At 40.3% G+C, this 16,845-nt stretch overlaps 1 protein-coding gene across 1 annotated transcript in view; it reads right to left on the bottom strand.

The window, feature by feature from the left end:
• Positions 1-16,845, bottom strand: part of LOC106908310 (uncharacterized) — a 28,208-nt gene that overhangs the window by 8,599 nt on the left and 2,764 nt on the right. Inside the window, exons 2-4 of the mRNA XM_088007965.1 lie at positions 15,731-15,789; positions 15,544-15,612; positions 332-383 (exon numbers count right to left, since the gene is read on the bottom strand). Coding sequence (XP_087864091.1) covers positions 332-383; positions 15,544-15,612; positions 15,731-15,789 — 180 coding nt within the window. The remainder of the gene's footprint in view (positions 1-331; positions 384-15,543; positions 15,613-15,730; positions 15,790-16,845) is intronic.

The raw sequence follows: 16,845 nt of genomic DNA on the forward strand, positions 1-16,845 counted from the left end.
TATGATTATACTGAATTAACTTTTTTTTATCAGGTGCCTTGGAACATTTATAAATTAATGCTATAAAAATAAACTGAAATGAACTAAATTCAAATTTAAGAAGTTGAATGTTGTTTCATCATGCCACTCTAAGAGCTGAAATGCATAAATATCTCAAAGTTAATATTACATTCATCTCGTTTATAAATGCTCTTGAGTGTCACATTTGACTTGATGCATAATTGTTCACATGAACATTTTCTCAATAGGTTTTACTTGAACTTTTTCTAATGTAATAGAATTTTGGGGATAAATTAAGCAGAAACTAATTGTCCTTTAATGTAATACTCACCAGGCTTGCAAACAGTTTCACAAAGAGGACATATGTTGCAGTAAGTGCACATCTGTGGAAAAAAGAACAGATAGGATTGACTGACTTTGCAATGGGTACCATCTGTTTTCTCTCTATGTTTGTTTGAAACTTTCTTCCCAGATCCCAAAGATATGCATGGGAAGCAAGATAGACAACAGCTAATGTTTTTTTTTTTTTTTTGTTAAAGCCTGTACTCATTCAATCTGTCTCTCTCTCTGTGTCAGTCTCTGTTGTGAAATTATCTGTGCAGATGTTAATCTGTGGAACATCCAGTACTAACAAGTAATATGAATTCCTGCACACTGTGATGTAAAAATATGTTCTAAAAGCATAAGCAGCCCATGAACATATCCCATTTTGTCATGCCCCACAAACCTCAATTTACAACAAATTAAATAGGTGTTTTAAGTCACAGAGCAACACAGAGTATTGCATGTTTGTAAAGAGGAACAAATATATTTTACAAAAAACAACAACCATGGAGGGTGGTGTACATATGTTTTCAACTTCTTCTACTCAAATAACAGAGCAACCAATAACCATAAGAAGCCAGCTTTCTACACTGCAAAAGCAAAAATTCTTAAGTATTTTTGGTCTAGTTTATAGTGAAAATATACCGTATTTTCAGGACAATAGAGCGCACCATACTATAAGCCGCACCTACAATTTAAAAAGAAAAAAAAGAAGAAGAAGAAAAAACTGGTATCTCCTTTTTCACAAGGACACAGCAGAGGACAGCAGAGGGCTGCAATAAATCTACTGGATTTATTAAGGACTCAGCCCTCCGTCTCCAACTACGAACCATGGTTTCATTCACGCTGAGCTTAGTAGAGCAACTCTATTTCCCTCCTGTACTGCCAGATCGATACTCCTGAACGTAAAAGCTGCATCATCTGAGTTTGAAGAAATTTCTCCATCGTGTCTGCTGCTAGCATGTGCTTGTTCTAAATCAGTGTTTCTCAACTTTTTTTGGAAAATATATTCTTATTCTTTGCCATTTTCTAGTTGTTAAATATTCCACAAAATGAGCAGATAAAAGATGAACAACATGCCAGTTTAAACTTTGAACTATTTGCAAAACGACTGAGCTCTGCAACATTAAAACATGGATAGAACTGTCCCTACATTACTCATAGCTCTTCTTTTCTTCAGTGTTTCTGTCGGTTTCTGGTGGTGCAGCTCTGTGCTGCCTTCAGGAGAATGGGACATCAGAGTATCATCCATAAAATTTCACCCACATGGCATTTATTGTGCAAACTAGAGCTTTCAGGAGGGGCATCACTTATCGTTTATTGATGCTCACCATCATTAATCTTCACTCATCAACTGCTGCGCCGCCTAATCGTCATGTTTCACATCATGTGTTGATTTTTCGATGTTCAGCGTCGGATTCTCTGTTTTTATACCATAATTCACATCTAGTTCGTCCCTCCGTTTTATGTCCCGGTTCTCCTGTTTCAGAGTTTTGCGCAATGTGCGCGTCGTTTTTTGTTTGTTTGTTTGCTTTTTTCTTAACCCCCGAAGGGGGTATCGATGGGGAAAAGGCAGACTGACATAAACCTTTTGAAATAATGGAAACAATTTCGGTATTTTGATTATTGAAATTTAAAAATGCTGTGTTGTTCTATCACCCCCGTTTCATACCGGACCACTTACAGCTCCGGTGTTAATGCTATAAAATGAACGCTCTCTATCGTGGTATCACTATGGAGGGATTTCTTTATTTAAATGGGTTCATTTTTCAGAGGGACACACAGTGAGGGTATCGTGATTTTAGTAATTACATGTTTATAAGAGCGATTTTATGTTGTCCTTTCATGGAAGCGGGCAGCTTTCAAACGGAAATAAAACACTTTTTAATATAAGTTACTGCTTTGACATGATCACAGACCTGACAAAACATATAAAAATACCAGACAAAGTGAATCACAGCAACGTCATCAGCCGGTGAGACGCTGAACTGATGCGGTGAAGCTACTAATAGCAGGAGAGGAGCTGCGCCAAAAGCTACAAACACTGAGGAGAAGAAGAGCTGCCATCGATACAGTTGCAGCCAAGCATGATTTAATGTTACACAACACAGTTTTACCAAGAGGAAGGAGGTGTCGGACAGCAGCAACACTGAGAGCTGGGTCTCTGACAGCAGCGAGATATCTGTGTCACAAACAAGCATAAGAGAACCTAGATACCCTACAGAAACTTTTAAAACTTTTTAGAACAAACTAAAGAATTCAGAGGAGTAAAAATCTAAAGTTATTTTCCTAATTTGAGATTATTACAATTACAACGACACCAATTACAACGGCTGAGTGAAGTACCATCAGAAAGTCTCATTGAAGATGTGAATGCAGCATTGAGAACGATCCCTACCAACACCATAACTGAAACCAATGAACTGATATACAACTGAGCATCAGTGATCCTTGAGATGCTTGGCTATAAGAGCAACCATGAGACCCAATATCCACCATGGAAAAGACGGTTAGAGGCTAAGATCAAGATAACAAGGAGGGAAGTGAGCCAACTGTCAGAGCTCCTAAGGGGTGCAATGAAAAGATCAATACCCAAGAAGTACAGCCAGATGCCCATACCTGAAGCACTCGAAACTGGCAGGGTACTAACAACAGAGCAGACCCACCAAGGCTGGAGACTGAACAATACTGGAAAGGCATATGGGAAAGGGAGGCGTCCCACAACAGCACCATGGTGGACAGCCCCATGAGCGACTGGCAGCTCAACTGAACCAGCTGCTACAAAATGGGACTCAACCTGAATGGTTAACTGAAGGGCGCACAATCCTGATCCTATCCTTACCCTAACTATCGGCCGATAACCTGTCTCTCACCCGAGACTGCAAAAGCCGACACACCAACCTGTGCACCGCTTGGATTGATTACAAGACAGCCTATGACTCAATGCCACACACTTGGATCATTGAATGCTTAGAGATGTACAACATCAATAGGACTCTAAGAGCCTTAATTGCAAACTCGATGGGGCTGTGGAAAACCACCCTTGAAACCAACTGCAAACCACTTACACAAGTGTCCATCAAATGTGGCATATACCAACGAGATGCTCTGTCCCCTCTGCTGTTCTGCATAGGCCTGAACCCCCTCAGCCAAATGTCATTCGGACTAGAGAAGTGTGGTCGGATGGTTACAAAGAGAGGGAAGGTACCTGGAAATACCACAAGCAAATGGCAACCTCGATGAGGTCACAAGGAAAGGAGCTACAGCCAAATACCTCCAATGAATAAGGCAAGTCCTGAGAAGCCAGCTCAACGGCAAGAACAAGATCCGTGCAATAAACAGCTATGCCTTACCAGTAATCAGATACCCTGCCGGAATAATTAGCTGGCCAATGGAAGAAATGAAGGCCACAGATGTTAAGACTCGGAAGCTACTAACCATGCATGGAGCAAATCCAGCACCCTGAGACTGTACACAAGCCGTAAGGAAGGAGGCAGAGGACTAGTGAGTGTGAGAGCCACTGTCCAGGATGAGACATCCAAGATCCATAAATACATCAAGGACAAAGCCTCAACGGACGATGTGCTCAGCGAATGTCTCAGACAATGGGGAACAGAGGACGAGGTGCTGGAGGAACCATCATGGGAAGACAAGCCCCTACATGGGATGTACCACCGACAAATAACTGAAGTGGCTGATATCAGGAAATCCTACCAATGGCTGGAGAAAGCTGGACTCAAGGACAACACAGAGGCCCTCATCCTGGCTGCACAGGAACAGGCCCTAAACACCAGAGCAATAGAGGCTCAGATCTACCAAGGTGTAGGTTGTGCAAGGAGGCCTCTGAGACAGTCCAGCACATAACAGCAGGGTGCAAGATGCTGGCAGGGAAAGCGTACATGGAACGACATAACCAAGTGGCGGGCATAGTATACAGGAACATCTGTGCAGAATATGGACTGGAAGCCCCGTGATCGAAGTGGGGAACACCCCCAAAGGTGGTGGAGAATGACCGAGCTAAGATCCTGTGGGACTTCCAGATCCAGACAGACAAGATGGTAATGGAGAACCAACCTGACATTGTGGTGGTGGATAAAGAACAGAGGGAAGCTGTTGTGGTGGATGTAGCAATACCAAGTGACCACAACATCAGGAAAAAGGAGCACGAGAAACTGGAGAAATACCAGGGCCTCAGAGAGGAACTGGAGAAGACCACAGTGGTGCCTGTGGTCATCGGGGCCCTCGGGGCAGTCACCCCCAAACTGGAGCAGTGGCTAAAACAGATCCCAGGAACAACATCAGACATCTCAGTCCAGAAATGTGCAGTTCTAGGCACAGCCAAGATACTGGAGGAGAAACCTCAAGCTCCAAGGCCTCTGGTAGAGGACCCGAGCTCAGAGGATGAAAGAGACCACCCACGGAGGGTGAGAAGGGAATTTTTTTTTTTATCTGTATGTACTCTGAATATTCTCTTTCTATATAACTTTCCACCTCCTTCTTTTCTAACTGTCTCCCTTTTTTCAGTAAATTTAAATTAACTTCAGCCTGTCCAAAGACCCATGATGGAATAACAGGAGTAACAACCACAGGACTAATTAGAAAGTTATCTATTCCAACATCTTTAACTTTATTTATTATTATCCATCCAAAGCTTTAATTTGTTTATTTTTTTTTCTTGACAAGGTTGTAGCGCAACATGTGGAGGATGAGCTTCATTATGTCCTTTAATATTTGCCCATTAAATTATGACTAGTTGTTCTCTCCTGAGCTCCAGTGGCATCTCACCCATCTCAACCCGTAGAGCTGAAACTGGAGTTGTTTTCATTGCTCCACAACAAAGTCTTAATACTGATACTGTATTCTATTTTTTTAAATAAACTACTTGAAGCTGAATTGTATAAAATAATCCATAATCAAAAATTTATCTAATTAAATTGTTTTTAAAGCTTTCCTATCAGCTCCCCACTCTTTGCCTCTCAAACATCTCATTATATATATATTTTTTTTTTACTTTTTTCAACTATTTTATCTACATTCTAAAGCCCAAGCTTCTACCCCTATTTAATGCCTCTTGTAGTTTCAAAATCATAAATTCTATATATTTTTTTCCCTTCTTCCAGATAATACCATCATCTGCAAATAATGAAACATTAGTATTGAAGTATGGGGTTCCATTTGTGTCAAAAATAAGTAGAAGTCATATGTGTAGATGTGTCCTTGCTATCTATGTCTATGTTGCATGTAGATGATGCATATGTAGATGTTGCATATGTCTATGTTTTATATGCATTTCTGTATATGTTCGCTGCACATGTCTATGTTGCATATGTCTATGTTGCATATGCGTTCGCTGCATATGTGGTTCATGTCGTTTGTCCCATAGACATTAATACGTAGACGCCTCATGGGGCGGGTCGGCCCGTTGCAGTCCGCCATATTGAATGTGGCATATCTGCCAGTAAGCTAGTACAAATGAATGGACCAAACTTCAGAAAATGCCATTCCACTAAGTATTTTTAGCTAATGTTCGTCATGACCCACTCACATATAAACGTGAATATATTTGGAAATTAAACAATCACCAAAGACAACATTTATGACTTTTCATTATTTTTTATTGTAATTTCTGAATAAAGAAAATAAATGTGAACCTATAATATAATTGATTTTGATAAATCGTTTTTAAATATAAAGTAATCAACATTTATGAACATATATACACACACAGATGTCAATATATTAAATAATAAAATATATGTTTATATAAAATATATATATATATATAATTTATTTATTAGTTAACAAATAAAAAATATTTTATTATTCAGATAATAAATATATGAATAATATATAAGAAATTATATATATAAAATTAACCGTACTGTTCAAGACTCTATATATATATATATATATATATATATATATATATATATATATATATATATATATAGAGTATATAGTCTTGAACAGTTAAGGTTAATTTTCTCTTTTCTGCTGAAGAACTGTTTGTGTGTGTGCAAGGCATCGCATTATCCTAATGCCAGAATTAATAATAAATACTTTGTGGCAGTTTGATTTAGTAATGTAATTATATTAGTTGTGTCACCACCCCACGCCACTAGAGGCAGTAGAAGGCCCAAAAAGATGCGAATAAGGAGCAGATTTAGAAGTACGCCGAAAACTACAGAATTTGTTTAAAACTGTGAGGTACGCTGAAGTAAATAAAAGAGAGAAGTTCAAATACATGCCAACAGTGAAAATTATTCTTAAAATGAAGATATATCACAGATTTAAAAAGAAATTTAGCGCCCCCTTCACTGGGCCAGGACCCCTTGACCTTGTTAGCTGGCCTGACTAATGCCTAAAGAAAGTACGAGGTAGAAATCTTAACATTTTGAAAACAATTTTATTGAAACCACTGATATTGAAAGACCAACATTTTTGTAATATCTAATAAACAATTTGATCATACATGACCTACTTCAGGACTTTTTAATGGCGCAGAAAACAGGCAATAGCAATACGGACCAACGACAAGGACCAACGACATAAACCAACGACACATAGCAACGACACATCTATACATATGACTTCTACTTATTTTTGATACAAATGGAACCCCATATATATTATGTCTATGGATCCATGCTGTTGGTTCATGTCGTTGGTCCTTGGTCCATGTTGCTATTGCCTGTTCTCTTCGCCATTAGATTGTTTATTAGATATTACAAAAATGTTGGTCTTTCAATATCAGTGGTTTCAATAAAATTGTTTTCAAAATGTTAAGTTTTCTACCTCGTATTTTCTTTAGGCATTAGTCAGGGCAGCTAACGAGGTCAAGGGGTCCTGGCCCAGTGAAGGAGGCGCTAAATTTCTTTTTAAATCTGTGATATGTCTTCATTTTAAGAATAATTTTCACTGTTGGCATGTATTTGAACTTCTCTCTTTTATTTACTTCAGCGTACCTCACAGTTTTAAACAAATTCTGTAGTTTTCGGCGTACTTCTAAATCTGCTCCTTATTCGCATCTTTTTGGGCCTTCTACTGCCTCTAGTGGCGTGGGGTGGTGACACAACTAATATAATTACATTACTAAATCAAACTGCCACAAAGTATTTATTATTTATTATTAATATATTAATACTGGCCTTATAATAATAATAATAATAATAATAATAATAATAATAATAATAATAATAATGATGATAAAAAAAAAATAATAATAATAATAATAATAATGTGCCTGTGCAAATTACTCACCGGATTCCAAAAAAGTTGGGACACTAAACAAATTGTGAATAAAAACTGAATGCAATGATGTGGAGATGGCAAATGTCAATATGTTATTCATAATAGGAAACAAATCACATTTTAAGGGAAAAATATGTTGTTTCAAAATTTCACTATGTCTACAAATCCCAAAAAAGTTGTGACAGGTAGCAATAAGTGGTACAAATGGAACCCCATATTATAAGCCCATTTCCGCCACTCTGTTATAAAAATAAAATAAATTATCTCATTATAATGAGATAGTCTATTTCGGCTCAGGACGTTTGGAGACTATGGAGGTTGAACCCCCCTTTCAAAGTGGTTCAGTCCACCTGTACCGGTGTAATGACATGTTCAGTTTACCACAAAGTCGTGGTGTAATAACTGGTGAGTAGTTCATATATGCTGCATCTCACTCCCAAACCACTGCGACACCAAAACGATACCTCTGAGCCTATTTATTTTTTAAAAGTTAAACTAAAATATGTCATGGCATTTTATGTCATGTACTCCCTCTGTCTCTCTCTCTCTCTCTCTCTCTCTCTCTCTCTCTCTCTTTCTTATATTATTATTATTATTATTATTATTATTATTATTATTATTATTATTATTATTGTTATTATTGTTATTATTATTAAATTCTAAATAATTTGAGAAACTAAACCCCAAGCAAAGAAATGTAAATATATATATATATAAAAAAAAAAAAAAAAAATTCCCTTCTCACCCTCCGCGGGTGGTCTCTTTCATCCTCTGAGCTCGGGTCCTCTACCAGAGGCCTGGGAGCTTGAGGGTTCTGCGCAGTATCTTGGCTGTGCCTAGAACTGCACATTTCTGGACTGAGATGTCTGATGTTGTTCCTGGGATCTGTTTGAGCCACTGCTCCAGTTTGGGGGTGACTGCCCCGAGGGCCCCTATGACCACAGGCACCACTGTGGTCTTCACCTTCCAGGCCTTCTCCAGTTCCTCTCTGAGGCCCTGGTATTTCTCCAGTTTCTCATGCTCCTTTTTCCTGATGTTGTGGTCACTTGGTATTGCTACATCCACCACAACGGCTTTCCTCTGTTCTTTATCCACCACCACAATGTCCGGTTGGTTCGCCATTACCATCTTGTCTGTTTGGATCTGGAAGTCCCACAGGATCTTAGCTCGGTCATTCTCCACCACCTTTGGGGGTGTTCCCCACTTTGACCTCGGGGCTTCCAGTCCATATTCGGCACAGATGTTCCTGTACACTATGCCCGCCACTTGGTTATGTCGTTCCATGTATGCTTTCCCTGCCAGCATCTTGCACCCTGCTGTTATGTGCTGGACTGTCTCAGAGGCCTCCTTGCACAACCTACACCTTGGGTCTTGTCTGGTGTGGTAGATCTGAGCCTCTATTGCTCTGGTGTTTAGTGCCTGTTCCTGGGCGGCCAGGATGAGGGCCTCTGTGCTGTCCTTGAGTCCAGCTTTCTCCAGCCATTGGTAGGATTTCCTGATATCAGCCACTTCAGTTATTTGTCGGTGGTACATCCCATGTAGGGGCTTGTCTTCCCATGATGGTTCCTCCAGCACCTCGTCCTCTGTTCCCCATTGTCTGAGACATTCGCTGAGCACATCGTCCATTGAGGCTTTGTCCTTGATGTATTTATGGATCTTGGATGTTTCATCCTGGACAGTGGCTCTCACACTCACTAGTCCTCTGCCTCCTTCCTTACGGCTTGTGTACAGTCTCAGGGTGCTGGATTTGGGGTGGAACCCTCCATGCATGGTTAGCAGCTTCCGAGTCTTAACGTCCGTGGCCTTTATCTCTTCCATTGGCCAGCTAATTATTCCGGCAGGGTATCTGATTACTGGTAAGGCATAGCTGTTTATTGCACGGATCTTGTTCTTGCCATTGAGCTGGCTTCTCAGGACTTGCCTTATTCGTTGGAGGTATTTGGCTGTGGCTCCTTTCCTTGTGACCTCATTGAGGTTGCCATTTGCTTGTGGTATTCCCAGGTACTTGTAGCTGTGCTCTATGTCTGCTATTGTTCCCTCTGGGAGTGAGACCCCTTCTGTGTGGATGACCTTCCCTCTCTTTGTAACCATCCGGCCACACTTCTCTATTCCGAATGACATCCCAATGTCAGTGCTGTAGATCCTGGTGGTGTGGATCAGTGAGTCGATGTCTCGCTCGTTCTTGGCGTACAGCTTGATGTCATCCATGTAGAGGAGGTGACTGATTGTGGCCCCATTCTTGAGTCGGTATCCGTAGCCAGTCTTGTTGATGATTTGGCTAAGGGGGTTCAGGCCTATGCAGAACAGCAGTGGGGACAGAGCATCTCCTTGGTATATGCCACATTTGATGGACACTTGTGCAAGTGGTTTGCAGTTGGCTTCAAGGGTGGTTTTCCACAGCCCCATCGAGTTTGCAATGAAGATTAAGAGTTGAAAGTAGTTTTAAATTCTTGGGGGTACTATGACAAAAGTATATATATATATATATATATATATATATATATATATATATATAAAAAAATTCCCCTCTCACCCTCCGTGGGTGGTCTCTTTCATCCTCTGAGCTCGGGTCCTCTACCAGAGGCCTGGGAGCTTGAGGGTTCTGCGCAGTATCTTGGCTGTGCCTAGAACTGCACATTTCTGGACTGAGATGTCTGATGTTGTTCCTGGGATCTGTTTGAGCCACTGCTCCAGTTTGGGGGTGACTGCCCCGAGGGCCCCGATGACCACAGGCACCACTGTGGTCTTCACCTTCCAGGCCTTCTCCAGTTCCTCTCTGAGGCCCTGGTATTTCTCCAGTTTCTCATGCTCCTTTTTCCTGATGTTGTGGTCACTTGGTATTGCTACATCCACCACAACGGCTTTCCTCTGTTCTTTATCCACCACCACAATGTCCGGTTGGTTCGACATTACCATCTTGTCTGTCTGGATCTGGAAGTCCCACAGGATCTTAGCTCGGTCATTCTCCACCACCTTTGGGGGTGTCCCCCATTTTGACCTCGGGGCTTCCAGTCCATATTCTGCACAGATGTTCCTGTACACTATGCCCGCCACTTGGTTATGTCGTTCCATGTACGCTTTCCCTGCCAGCATCTTGCACCCTGCTGTTATGTGCTGGACTGTCTCAGAGGCCTCCTTGCACAACCTACACCTTGGGTCTTGTCTGGTGTGGTAGATCTGAGCTTCTATTGCTCTGGTGTTTAGGGCCTGTTCCTGAGCGGCCAGGATGAGGGCCTCCGTGCTGTCCTTGAGTCCAGCTTTCTCCAGCCATTGGTAGGATTTCCTGATATCAGCCACTTCAGTTATTTGTCGGTGGTACATCCCATGTAGGGGCTTGTCTTCCCATGATGGTTCCTCCAGCACCTCGTCCTCTGTTCCCCATTGCCTGAGACATTCGCTGAGCACATCGTCCGTTGAGGCTTTGTCCTTGATGTATTTATGGATCTTAGATGTTTCATCCTGGACAGTGGCTCTCACACTCACTAGTCCTCTGCCTCCTTCCTTACGGCTCGTGTACAGTCTCAGGGTGCTGGATTTGGGGTGGAACCCTCCATGCATGGTTAGTAGCTTCCGAGTCTTAACATCCGTGGCCTTCATCTCTTCCATTGGCCAGCTAATTATTCCGGCAGGGTATCTGATTACTGGTAAGGCATAGCTGTTTATTGCACGGATCTTGTTCTTGCCATTGAGCTGGCTTCTCAGGACTTGCCTTATTCGTTGGAGGTATTTGGCTGTGGCTCCTTTCCTTGTGACCTCATCGAGGTTGCCATTTGCTTGTGGTATTCCCAGGTACTTGTAGCTGTGCTCTATGTCTGCTATCGTTCCCTCTGGGAGTGAGACCCCTTCTGTGCGGACGACCTTCCCTCTCTTTGTAACCATCCGGCCACACTTCTCTATTCCGAATGACATCCCAATGTCAGTGCTGTAGATCCTGGTGGTGTGGATCAGTGAGTCGATGTCTCGCTCGCTCTTGGCGTACAGCTTGATGTCATCCATGTAGAGGAGGTGACTGATTGTGGCCCCATTCTTAAGTCGGTATCCGTAGCCAGTCTTGTTGATGATTTGGCTGAGGGGGTTCAGGCCTATGCAGAACAGCAGTGGGGACAGAGCATCTCCTTGGTATATGCCACATTTGATGGACACTTGTGCAAGCGGTTTGCAGTTGGCTTCAAGGGTGGTTTTCCACAGTCCCATCGAGTTTGCAATGAAGGCTCTTAGAGTCCTATTGATGTTGTACATCTCTAAGCATTCAATGATCCAGGTGTGTGGCATTGAGTCATAGGCTTTCTTGTAATCAATCCAAGCGGTGCACAGGTTGGTATGTCGGGTTTTGCAGTCTCGGGCGACTGTGTGGTCTACAAGGAGTTGGTGTTTGACTCCTCTACTATTTATGCCGATGCCCTTCTGTGCCGTGCTCATGTATTTATCCATGTGTCCGCTTATCTTAGCCGCTATGATGCCTGACATGAGCTTCCATGTTGTAGAGAGACAGGTTATTGGCCGATAGTTGGATGGGACTGAACCCTTTGAGGGATCCTTCTGGATCAGGATTGTGCGCCCTTCAGTTAACCATTCAGGGTGAGTCCCATTCTGTAGCAGCTGGTTCAGTTGAGCTGCCAGTCGCTCATGGAGGGCAGTGAGTTTCTTTAGCCAGTAGGCATGGATCATGTCAGGCCCTGGTGCTGTCCAGTTTTTCATACCCGAGACTCTTTCTTGGACATCTGCCACAGTGATGGTTACTGGGGCTTGTTCAGGGAGGTTGCTGTGGTCCTCTCGTAGAGAGGTTAGCCACTGTGCCTTGCTGTTGTGGGACGCCTCCCTTTCCCATATGCCTTTCCAGTATTGTTCAGTCTCCAGCCTTGGTGGGTCTGCTCTGTTGTTAGTACCCTGCCATTGAGAGTACACTTTAGCTGGTTGGGTGGAGAAGAGCCGGTTGATCCTCCTGGCTTCATTCTCTCTTGTGTATCTCTTTAGGCGGCTGGCCAAGGCTTGGAGCCTTTGTTTGGCAGTTTCGAGTGCTTCAGGTATGGGCATCTGGCTGTACTTCTTGGGTACTGATCTTTTCATTGCACCCCTTAGGAGCTCTGACAGCTGGCTCACTTCCCTCCTTGTTATCTTGATCTTAGCCTCTAACCGTCTTTTCCATGATGGATATTGGGTCTCATGGTTGCTCTTATAGCCGAGCATTTCAAGGATCACTGATGCTGAGTTGTATATCAGCTCATTGGTTTCTGTTATGGTGTTGGTAGGGATTGTTCTCAATGCTGCATTCACATCTTCAATGAGACTTTCTGATGGTACTTCACTCAGCCGTTGTAATTGGCGTCGGGGTTGCCTGGTGTTCATTTGGGCCACGATTCTTTCTCTCAGGTCAGTTGCTGTCTCGTTCAGCTTTGATAGTTCGTTCATTACTGGGGCTGCATACCCAGTCTCGTGGTGGGGAGTTGTAGTTAACTCCCCCCTGACCTTACATCCGGGCAAATTATATGTTATTGTCCTTATTTATGTAGCTCATGACAGATGAAGACTTATTTGCCATAATATGGAGACCACATAGCCCTGTTAGGATACTGTAAAAAAAAAAAGGCCCCCCAAACAGTCCCAAATCAAAGCTGTTTGAGCACCTGAAATCCAAGCTGGGTAAAAGAAGAACTGCTCATGAAGAAAGAGTAATCTGAAACAACTGTAAAGAAGAACGCTCTGAAGTCAAAGAGAAAAATAGAAATAGGCTGGTTTGTGCAGAACAGCTGTGGGTTTGTTTAAAGGTAGGTCATCAAAACTCAACAAAGCTTCTTAGCACTACTCTTCTAAAAATATGTACTATCAATGATTTGGAATCTATTAAAGATTTTTGCTGCAAAAAGCTGTGTTGTTAATACTTATCGTTAGTATTAAGTACAAAATGTTTGTATTTAATACAAACATTTTGCTCTTTCCCTGGTAATTTTTTTTGTTATGAAATATGCAGCATTTAATGTCAATTACTTTATTATTGTTGCCAAAGAAATCTCTTATCGTAAGGAGTAGAGATATTCTACCAGACATGCAGAAGTTCTGCATTTTCAGATCTGTTAACTTTCAGGGGAGCAGTCAAAAATTCTCTCTGGAGAGCCATGATGCCAAACAATAAAATGTAGTTGGCTTTTGTTTTGTCATAATTAATTGTTAGCTGACACAATAAATGATAAGAGGTAAAGTGAAAATGACTGTAGGAAATGTTTAGAAGTTCACAGGCAGAACAAACAAAAATAGGAACTGTTTATTGTAACTTTTTATGAGACAGAACTGTGTTGACTGTTGTATTTGTTACATTGCATTCATATTCATCAAATCATTTTCTGATTTTTTTTTCTTTTTTACACATTGGATTTCTTTTGTGGAAGGTTATAAAAAGGGTCTTTTTGTTTTGTTTACTGGGCACGACTTGGTTTATTCCTTTATCTTAAGTGAGCTATGCAACAAGGAGAGTTTGTTTTAAGGACTTGTGATTTATTTGTGGGAATGTCAAAATAATGGATTGTTCTTTGTTGGCAGAATGCAAAAATAAATACATTCTGAACAAAGTGTACAGTCTGTTTATGATTTGCTGTTGCACTGTAAATAAACTGATTGCCAATAGTAGTGAAAAACACTGAAATATATATGTCAAGAGTAATGACAGCATTTGAAGGAAAACTGTCACAAATGGTTATCTGTTAGTAATAACATGATTAAAACTTTGCTTGTACATGTAACACTCCTGTCCTTATATCAACAGTTTCCCTGAACAAGTAAGTCTAAGAAAACAGAGAACCTGAAAATGTTTACACTGTTCAGTTATGTTTTGAACTAGACACTACTATTTTGCAATAATAAATAAGATTAAATACATAGAAATTAATAAATTGACCAGAAATAGATAGATTGAAGGAAACTAAAATGTATTAGTGTTTTTAAGTATACCATAGAAACAAATTATAACTAACTCATGCAATTTAGTTTTACAATCACACAGGACATACTGAAATAATATCTGACTTGTTAGATGTTTTGTGGACCTGAATGATTTAGAGAAAATATTCCCCCAGCCCATCTCATTATTTTGAGATACTATCTCATTATAATGAGATAATTTATTTTATTTTTTTAACAGAGTGGCGGAAACGGGCTTCCATACATTAGCTCTTTCTTCTTTGATTTCCAATTTTGACTTCCAATGATTCACTTCCTGCTAAAGAGCCCCCTGGTGGTTGAAGAAAAATCCACAGAAAAGCCGCGCCGGGGTATAAACCGCATGGTTCCGGCTTATAGTCCGAAAAATGCGTTATTAGTAAACTTGAAATGAAACAAAACTAAACCATAAGAAGCCCTTCAGCAAAATATAAAACCTATTTGAATAAATAATTAATTAATATTGACAAAAAATATTTGTTCCTTTGGTATATTTTTCCACATATAATACTTGTAAGATAGCTTTGTGTTATTTCAAGTGCACTAAGATATTTTCCCTACAATCTAGACCAGAATTACTTGGCACAATTTTATGTTTTCGCAGGTGTAACTGGACACTTGTAAGATATTTTTTGCTTCAAACCACTGAGAATCCTATATTCACTTTCTTTACCCTAATTGTGCACTATTTTCTGTTGAACTATAATCCTTTTTAACTGCTTTGAGCTATGTGGTTGTAAAATGACTAAATGTTAAAATGTTCAATGGATATGGTAAACTTGGATAAGCCACTATAAAAGTGACTTAAGTAGAAGGAGTCAAAACAAAAGTGCTATGGAAATGATTAATTCATGATTTTATTGTGTGTCTGCTTGATTAAGCTTGTTTTAAGGAGTGAATATGAATATGGAATTTAACTCTTAATAAGAAGTTCTGTGATTTAAGTGTAAACATGACATTGGCGTCAATAGAATGTCTGGCTTTTAAAAAACCAAAGGTCATAGCCAAAGGTCAAATATCATATGCCTGTCTCCTCACCTTGCAGTCATCACAGTGTTCAGACTTGTCTCCTTCTTCACAGGGACATTTATCACAGCTGTCACAGTGCTGGAAGAAAGATCAGCAGTTAGGAAGCAGCTGCAGGGTATGTAAATACCTGTACATTGGGATATTTATTTATTATATATTGTCCCACACTGACATGATTTTTGTCATTTAGACATACCTGACAGAATTCACAATATGAGCACAGAGAGCCTTTGTGATAAGCATGCTCATCATCATCTGAAAAGATAGAAAAAAACATCTGGCTTGGAAAATTTGAGAATGATAATTCTTTTGATTCAGGATCTAGACACTCATCAAAGCTCATGCACCTTAAGCAAAAAATAGAGTTAAGTGTGCAGAATATGATTTATTTGAGCTAGTCTTCTTACCTTTTAAAAAATAGTGACACTAGCTGACATTTGAATAGCCCACATATTTTAAAAAAGGTAGAAGCCTGAAACATCCCAAAAACTTCCATTATTCTTATTTATCCATTCCCAAACAAACTTGCATGTGTATTTTTGGTTTGTTGGAATACCAAACCATGCTCAAATTTCACCCATCTAGTTGCTGATTTGGAATGAAGGTGACAAATTCAGAGTCCTTATTGTTGCTTATTTCATGCACTTTATGAAATGCAGCCTTGCTGTTAAAACAGGACATTATCAAACTTCCTGTCATGGACCTTGTCATTGTGGTGAAAAGCAAAAATTCCGTCTCATCTGACATACACCTTATCTTCAGAGGACATTTGGATTGCCTACATGAGCACCCAGAGATTTCTTAAAGATGCTTATTTTCCTTTTTTCACAGCATGATCTCAGTCCATGTTAATATGAAATTTCCCTTAACTTTTGACAGTGACATAGGTGTTTCAGAAACTTTCAGTTTGTGACAAACTTGCTCCTTGATGGTCCATGAGTTAGTTTTGAACATTCTAACTAATTTTCTTTCATTTGAGGTTGACAGATTGAGCAAGATGGTTACAACTTGGACACGACTTTCAGTTGTAATATTGTAATATGTTGTAATATAATTTCAACACAAAAACTGTAATTTCTGCAGTTATTTCAATATGAAAATATGAAATATGAAACAAAAATGTATATTAATCATTGTCCATCATCTGTAACCTGCAAAACTATGCATTTACTGCTCATTTCTTACAGATTATTGTTAAAACAATACTCACTCACTCAGATGTCCCGTGTCCATGAGCCTGGTCCTCACACAGACAAAATAGATTTTTGTGCAGATCTGGGATGAATCATGCTCTCCATGCAGCTATGCAGC

Source organism: Poecilia mexicana, unplaced genomic scaffold (assembly GCF_051168715.1).
Source record: "Poecilia mexicana isolate PSO_F unplaced genomic scaffold, ASM5116871v1 scaffold_8, whole genome shotgun sequence".
Lineage (NCBI taxonomy): Eukaryota > Metazoa > Chordata > Actinopteri > Cyprinodontiformes > Poeciliidae > Poecilia > Poecilia mexicana.